This window comes from Choristoneura fumiferana, chromosome 3 (genome assembly GCF_025370935.1).
Source record: "Choristoneura fumiferana chromosome 3, NRCan_CFum_1, whole genome shotgun sequence".
Classification (NCBI taxonomy): Eukaryota; Metazoa; Arthropoda; class Insecta; order Lepidoptera; family Tortricidae; genus Choristoneura; species Choristoneura fumiferana.
In genome coordinates this window covers 20933112-20942100 of record NC_133474.1, presented here as the reverse complement: position 1 = coordinate 20942100, position 8989 = coordinate 20933112, and the positions used below count along the sequence as shown (strand labels likewise).

Sequence of the window (8989 nt, the reverse complement as noted above, 5' to 3'; positions counted from 1 at the left end):
GAAGGGGGGGGGGGGTCCTAAAAATGTGCAAAATTGGTGTGACGTACTTTATGGATGGCCCTCATGTGAAACATGTCTTTAGCGTGTGACTTATGGCACCACGGGCAGCGAGTCTTTGCCATTGGGACTAAGGCCTACCCTACGCGTGCACGTGTCTCTTGTGGAATATATGGAGCGCCTCCCACTGTTTCGTGTGCAGTAAGATGTGGGGCCGACGGTTCCGCATGTAATCCACAGCTTCGGAGGGAGACCAGCCGTTTTTCTGAGGAAAAATGACACATTTTATTGACAGTGAAAATAAAAAGGAGATAATGAGTTCTGTTGGGGAGCAGAAGTCTACTTAACTACGTAATTTTTTTAAAATCTATTCATCAATGTCAGAATTCTGAGGTAACCGATGAACCGATTCCGATGCGATTTCATTTACGTAAAAGCAAGTTTCCTGCGGTGTTCTTATCTATGCTTGGTATGTGTGCCTTAGTGGTTTGAAAAAAAGTCGTGATGGCCTAGTGATTTGATCTATGGCCTCTCAACTGCCTCTCAAGCAGGTGGGTTCAAAACCCGGGCTCGTACCGAAATTTATCACTTGCTTTACGGTCAAGGAAAACATCTTGAGGAAACCTGCATAACCTGCGAAGCAATTCAAATTCAAAAATTCAAATTCAAATGATTTATTCAGTAAATAAGCCGCAATGGGCACTTTTACACGTAATTTTTTTAAACTACCAGCGCTTTCGGAAAGACCATCATTGCCAAGAAGAATAAGCCGCAAGAAACTTGGCAGAAAGTCATTTTTTCATAATAATATAATTACAAATAAAATACTTAAAAACTATATTATACAATTAAAGAAAAAAAATATACAAAAAATAATAATAATAATAAAAATACAGGGATATGGATTCAGTGGTGTGTGTGGAGTTCCTAATCCGCACTGGGCTCGTGTGGGAACTACGGCCCAGACACTCTAATTCTGAGAAGCCTGTGCCCAGCCGTGGGACGTATATAGGCTGGGATGATGATGATGAATGAGGGTATTCACAGAGGCGAAATATCGCTAGATGGCGTTAGTATCGTGAGAACCGTTTGATGTTTGCTCGTGATTGGTTAAATAACTAAAGTCTTTGTGCCGTCCACAACGATTTACTGTCATTTGGTGCAAATGGAAAATCGTCCATTTGAATTGACCATTTTGAATTTGAACCAAAATGAATATAAACGAACGTGAAATTTGTCAAAATGTAATTTTGCTGAAAAATATTTACTTACATCCAAACTTATTTTTGTTGTAAATTAATTAAACTCAAATGGAATATTGTCCATTATAAATTAGGAGCAAAATTAAATAAGCAATAAGTGAATGTTGTCTAAATCAAGTCTAAAACAAATGATTTCGGATGAAACGTATTTGCAATTCGGCATATTTTTCAGTGTACGTAAATCCACGTGGTCGTTTTTTTTCGGCATACATCAAATTTACTATAGGACAAGGTTCCATTTTCGACGATATTCAGAATGGAAAATTTTCCTTGTTGATGTATGTCAAATTGAAATTTTCCTGCTTTGACGTATAATTTCGAGTTGTCCATTTTCCATTTGCACCAAATGACAGTAAATCTCCATAACATATGTTATTTGTTTTAGGTCCCTGTCTGTTCCTTCCCCAAGATCAAAATTTCATAAACCGAACATTCTCCTCACGTGTGTAATGTCTCTACGCCGACATTGGCAAAATACGTCTTGCTATCACGGCAAGAGTGAAAGCCATTAAAAAAGGGCGGATCCATCGTTGTGGGCACGATGAGCATGCCCACAACCCAAATAGTCTAGTAACGACACACTTTCAAAAGTCGTTCATGAGTCATGACTGTTAATGAGCGAGTTTGCACTCCGACTCGCACTTGGCCGATTTTTGGGTGGCTGTGACCACAACCTTTTTTGAGGGCTGGATCCGCGCCTGACTAAATGAGCCAATCGCAAGCAAATTTCAAACGTCAAACGGACCTCACGATAGTGACGCCATCTAGCGATATTTCTCTGTAACAACCCTCGTTGAATGGTGCCAACTGACAACTGACCATCATGAGGTAGCAGCCGACGAGCGTGGCGCTGCGCGTGCGCCCCGCCTTACAGTGCACGTACACGGAGCCCTGCGAGCGCCCGCCTGACTCCGCGATCGCTTTGATCTTGCTGTCCACTGGCAGAAACCTGTTGACAACAATACAGTAGAGAATACCTAAGTATGCAAACATTTTTTAGGGTTCCGTACCCAAAGGACAAAATTACTAAGACTCCGCTGTCCGTCCGTCTGTCACCAGACTGTATCTCATGAACCGTGATAGCTAGACAGTTGAAATTTTCACAGATTATGTATTTCTGTTGCCGCTATAACAACAAATAATAAAAACAGAATAAAATAAAAATTAAAAGGAGCTCCCATTTATTTGCTAATGTCTAATTTAACGTTGTATAGTCCGACTCGCACTTGGCTGTAAAAGATTAAAAAACAAACACGGGTCCTCAGACATGGACGTTTTAATTGACAATTAATTAGAAACAGAGATAAATCCGTCATAGACTCTGACGTCATATGCTACGACAGCCATAGAAAGTTCACATACCTACTAAATTTTATTTTTCTAGAAAGAGATGGCATGCAAACTTCACTCGCGCATTCTTGCTTATTTTTCAACAGATATTGATGATTTTTCGTCATTCGTTTTATTTTCCGGTTTTCTATTGAGTTAAATTATTTAAGAGCTCCATACATATTACATTACATACATACAGCCCGTGGCGAGGGTCGGTCAAGGATGAAAACAATGGGATCAACAAAAATCCGACCAATACGTCCAATACTTGATGATTTAACTGACCACAACACTGCCCACTGTCCGCACAGGGCCCGCGTAGGAACTACGACCCAAGCCCTCTCATCCTGAGAGGAGTCCTGTGCCCTGCAGTGGGACGTATATAGACTGGGATGATTTTGATATGATAATGATGATGATAATTTAACTGATAGACTAAATAGAATATTATTTTCTTAATCAGGATTCTATCAATTGTTAGGTTGTATCGGTCTGCCCTCCCATTAAATTATGGTAGTTCGAGTGTACCTGTTGATGAACCGGACTCCCTCATACAGCTTGTCCTGGTCGGGAGACTCGAAGATGTCCGTCGTCGCCAGCTGCAGGAATTCCACCCCGTGCTCGCGCCATTTCTGCATTAACAATACATCTCCCATTACAATATCATCGACGTAAAACATCTAGAGTTTCTAGAGAACTCCCTACATAGGCACAAATCCAGTGAGCAACGTTTTTCCATCGTATTTTCCCGATAAGTTCTTATTTATCTTGCTATCTAATTAGCTTCAGTAAACTTCTGTAAGCTAGTTGAGATAGCAAGATAAGTGCGGACTTAACTAACAAAATACGATGGCAAAACATTATTCAATACATCCAGTGATTCGGGAGACGTGAGTAGAGGGCCTACTCCGGAATTCGAAGTTTTTATCGTACCGTCTCTCTCTCTCGTATTAAATAGTATAAGCGTCAGAGGGACGGAACGACACGAACTTCCATTTTCGAATTTCGTAGTAGCCCCGCAGGACCAACACTACCCTCAGTAATTGATAATGGATTGTTCACAATCATAATATATTTCAGCAAAACCCCTACACTTTTAATTGCAGAGTGACTATACTCCTAGTAAATAATTTAATACTATGGTTCGTAACATTAAAAAAAAATCTATCTAGAGTTGAAGTGAATGGTTACACACAGCTACATAAAGAACTGATTGTATAAAAGGAGAATGAATTAAATGAGTAAATGTCAAAATCCCGCTGTCATTACATGACGTGTTCTTGTTCTTGTGCGCGTGACCTCAACTCTGGTGACACTAGGTATACACTATAGTAGCCAGCCTAAAGCTACTGTTACACATGCTCGTTACTAGCATGCTAATAAGCATGCTTAATATGCTTATGAGCATGCTCATGGACTGTTTACATTTGCTAGCAATATGCATGCTAGTTTAAGTATGCTCCTAGATAAGCATGCTCAAAACAAACACACCGAAACACATGCTTTTTGATAGCATGCTCTCTGCCAGTTCAAAGTCAGTGTTGCCACGGCAATTACCGTGTTCTACGGCTTTCAGGCCACATAATCTCAAAATCCACGACCTACGGCTGCAACTCTGTGTCCGTTACGGCTTTTCGCAAATTTAACGGTAACTAATAAATTAATTTATTTATAACAATTCACTATTAGTGACTTTTTTTTGCTTGCAACTCTCGTGGCACTACCAATGTAAGCATGCTCATTAAGCAAACGCGTTCACACTTGCTTATTCCCTTTCCCCCTTCCGCCCCCGCATCAACTAGCATGCTCTCTAATAGCAGGCCCTGCTATTAGAGAGCATGCCACTAAAAAGCATGCTCGATAGTAGCATATCCTGTTCACACATGCTAGTAGGTAGTATTTGCTTTATAGTAGCATGCTCTCGTGCTACTAACGAGCATGTGTAACAGTAGCTTTAACTAACTGAATCCGGTAGGGTTGGTCCTGCTGACGGTTTCCGCATCACCTGTATCTGTATAGTCTGCTCGCTGCGAGTTGATAAAAAAATACATTAGCTGAACATTTAGTTAAGGAAACCCTCAATGTCCTTCCTAAAACTTAACCTTTGAAAAACAAGCTTATAGCTACACGCATAATTGCACGTATTTATATTTAATTTAACAATCCCTTTGTGAAAAGATCTGACAACGCGCACTATTTATCATAACAAAAGATTCTTTCATCAGAAAAACTGACACAAATATATTTAGAGCACAATACTCGTCTGTACGTGACCCTTGAACTATATTTACGCCAGAAAATGCAGCCCATGATACGGAAAAGATAGGAACGAAAATAAACGTATAGATTTGGGGCCCGTATTTCCCCACTACCTGATATAGGTATACGTTTTTGGTACGATCAAGGAATTTCTTTTCCTTTGAAAAGGTTCCATGGTGGCTAAAGAATTAAAGTCTTGACTAATGCCCGGTTCAGATTATTCCAGTAAAATCGTGCCAGTAGCAATACATTGCGGGTCACAATCCAAACGAGTTACACACGATTGATCGATCACCGTAGTAAAGTCTAGTCAATATGTGAACACGACTATTGTTGCTTTGGGCTTAAAACCACTTAATTTCATAATACCTTATTCACTAATACCCCTAATTTTCAGATTACCATGGGCTCATAATACCTAAATGTCAAATTGTCTCAATCTTAAAATGAACGAAATTCATTACGACTTTGACTTAAAACGTTATATTCTCTAAATATCTAAAGATTGAAATGCATAATTCCTTCAAATACCAACCAATGACCGAAATGACAAAATATTAAAATAACTCAAACCAAAAACACCTACTTTTTTTGTGTCAAAGATACGGCAGAAAAAGGAAGATTCATTCTGTGATGTCTCTGTCTATTTTTAACCCCTGGCACAAAAAGGGGGGTGTTATAAGTTTTATGTCCGTCTGTCTGTGGCATTGTAGCTCTCAAACCGATGGACCCATATCAATGCGGCTTTTTACGCAAAGCGAGTTTCTTTGTTGTTCTTAGAAGTGTCATTACAATCGGTTTAGCCATTTTGGAGACATCGAACTTTGAAATTACAGAGCTCTGTAATTTGCTTTCAGTTTTTCAACTAAATTTTAGCTGAGAAGTTTAGGTTACATGTAGAAAATTAAATATTAAATAATGACATTTACCTAAAAGCTAAAACAGTTCGTGAGTTGGCCGTTTAATTAGTAATTTAAATCATGGCATCACGAAAATTTAAATAGCATTTTTAATTACCGAACTTTTTATGTTTCCGTGAACCAACCATGAAATAATCATTTGTTTAATTTTATTCTAATGTCTGTAATAAAATGGGTGCTAAAATTACGCGAAGTTTGAAAATGGTTACTGATAATATAACGTTTTTTTCCAGAAATTGACAACTTGACAGGATTTTTATAAAATAAACCTAACTTTAGTTAATCTGTAGATTACACAATCAAAAATTTCGTCCAATTAATAGTTTTAATTTAGGCTGGGATGAATATACAAAAAAACCTAGTATGTAGTACATCTCTAATCAAGGTTTCTTCATCATCATCATCATATCAGCCATAGGACGTCCACTGTTGGACATAGACCTTCCAGTTGCCTCGGTTGGAAGGGCCTTGCATCCACTGTGAATTCCATACAATTAAGTTAATTGTAAGTTTATGTCTGCTAAATTTCGAGTTTCTTGTTCCTACGCTTTGTTTATCCGTGTCGTTAAGTTATATGTATGTATACATATAGTTTTATATGATTTTGTTTAAAACTAGTAATATTCTGAACTAAACACAAAGAGATTTGTGCCTATAATACAATAAGGAAAAGGGTTTTAATCGCAAATTACTCATCAAAATACAGGAAATTACAATTCAAAGTAAGCAAATTGTGGGGACTCCTGCACAGTGCACAATCTACTATTGATGCGTCATTGCTTTAACCTCAACGCAGAATCGGTATGCAATGCACCGTCTTCACTAATATTATAAATGAGAAATAACTTTGTCTTTCTGTCTGTTACCTCTTCATGCTCTAAATCTGTGAACCGATTAAGATGATATTGGTATGGAGATAGTTGGAGGGCATTTGCAGTAGTTCTTTTGGTAGTAAAGACAGCGTTCTTTTGGACGACCGGATGGCCTAGTGGTTAGAGAACCTGACTACAAAGCTTGAGGTCCCGGGTTCGATTCCCGGCCGGGGCAGATATTTGTATGAATAATACAAATGTTTGTTCTCTGGTCTTGGATGTTCAATATGTTTTTAAGTATGTATTTATCTATATAAGTATGTTTATCCGTTGCCTAGTATCCATAGTACAAGCTTTGCTTAGTTTGGGACTAGGTCAATTGGTGTGAAGTGTCCCATGATATTTATTTATTTATTTAATACAAAACCCGGCCAAATGTGAGTCCGACTCGCGCACGAAGGGTTCCGTACCATTATCTATACAACATTAGACATTAGCAATAAAATGGCAAAAAAATCAAGTTTGATGTATGGGAGCCCCCTTAAACATTTATTTTATTATGTTTTTAGTATTTGTTGTTATAGCGGCCACAGTAATACATAATCTGTGAAAATTTCAATTGTCTGAACTATTAGGACTCAAGAGATAGAGCCCTGTGACAGACGGACGGACAGACAGCAGAGTCTCAGTAATAGGGTTCAGTTGGCACCCTTTAGGTACGGAACATGGGAACATGTATGGAATATTTTAAATCTGTTTAAAAAAATCATACCTTGTTGAGTCGGATTCTTCTCAACAGAGGTTTTTCCGAACCGGTGGTAGTTTTTTTTTTGACATTCATAAGTGCTTGTTATAGCCTAAATTGAATAAAGATATTTTGACTTTGACTTTGAACCCTAAAAACGAGAATTATTAGTATGAAAGGAAAGGAACTACGCGGGGAACACTGGTGCGTTGGCGGTCTTTTGAGAGTCTGATAGGGTCGTTTTTTAAAGATTCTTAAGTTGTACTGTACTGGGAATGCTTTCCCAGGAAGTTGTTATTGCGTGGACACAAGCGTTTTTTTGGCTGGCTAAATTTCGCGCCGTTAAGTAAGGAGACCCAATAGTCTGCCCTTGATTATGATGAATGCAACTGCATCAACCTGCCGCAGATAAATGCGGTGACTCAACAGGGTCACGCCGTTTTGTCACCTAACTAGTTTTAAATTAGTTTTAAATATTATTGATTATATGTATGTTAGTCTGTAAGGTATTAATTGTATGGGCCAAGTTGCCTGAAATAAATGGTTTTATTTATTTAATACATGGGGAACTCAATATCTAATGAAATCATGGTCTACCCTGGATATACATACATATCAAACAATATAGTATATCTGTTGCCTAGTACCCAGGCCATGGTATAGTCAGCAATAAAGATTATGAATACAGCCAAAGTGCAAAAAATATGTACACACAACCTTAATGTTCAAGCAATAAAGTCCTGTGTACATGTTTTTGACACTGGCTGTATTCATATATTTGTTGCTGACTGTACAAGCTATGCCTAGTTTGGGACTGGGTCAATGAGGGCTATCGTTTTTTGTCTCACTAGATGGCGCACTGTTGCGTGAGGTTTTAAAGTGTGGCTTTCAGAGTCTGTTATTACGGGCGTGAAAACAAAGTTTAGATTAAAATCATATTTAATACACCTTAAAACCGTACCAAAAAATATCGAGCATGCCACAGTGTTGCATAGTCCCCGTTATGGTCGGAAAAAAGGGAGGACAAAGGTTTCTGAAAGACAAAACTGTCACAAAACAGACATTCATTGCCCCGGAAAGCATATTTGTCATAATTAATTTCAGATAATGCAAAATATTCACAAAAATATTTTAATTACAAATAAACCCGGGTAGCTTACCCAAAATCTATGAGATTTGACATTTCGGAGACCTCACGCTACACTAGCGCTCTAGTGGCGAATTCATTACGCGATAGCCCTCATTGATGTCCATTGTCTAAAGACATGATATTTATTTCTAATCATGGCATGGTCTATATCCCATAACAAATATATCTATTGTCTACATTGACATCTATGTACCTATTGTCCTGCTATGGGCTTACCTCAGCATCATTTGAAAATATCTTGAGCTCATATGTCTCATTCATTGACACACTCCTTGAAATTCTCCTCTTCTTTAAGCTGAAACATTCAAAGGTTACTCCTTAGGATGCGTTTATGATACTTAATAGCTTTAAATTAGCGCTAAGGCGCCTTAAGTTTTGAAATCCAACATCTGTCATTTCAGTGGGTAATTTTTAAATATTTTTGATGTTATGATCACTTGTAGATTAAGGATTCAAATAGTTTATTCCCACTGAAATGACAGATGTTGGATTATAAAATTTAAGGTATATAA

At 38.1% G+C, this 8989-nt stretch overlaps 1 protein-coding gene across 1 annotated transcript; it reads right to left on the bottom strand.

Moving 5' to 3' along the window:
* Positions 1 to 11: 11 nt before the first annotated feature.
* Positions 12 to 8738, bottom strand: LOC141426903 (phosphatidylglycerophosphatase and protein-tyrosine phosphatase 1-like). Its single transcript, XM_074086151.1, has 4 exons — positions 8694 to 8738; positions 3120 to 3223; positions 2079 to 2208; positions 12 to 262 (listed from the first exon to the last, which is right to left on the bottom strand). The coding sequence occupies exons 1-4, from the start codon at positions 8736 to 8738 to the stop codon at positions 140 to 142; spliced, it is 402 nt and encodes a 133-aa protein (XP_073942252.1). The 3' UTR covers positions 12 to 139.
* Positions 8739 to 8989: the final 251 nt, after the last annotated feature.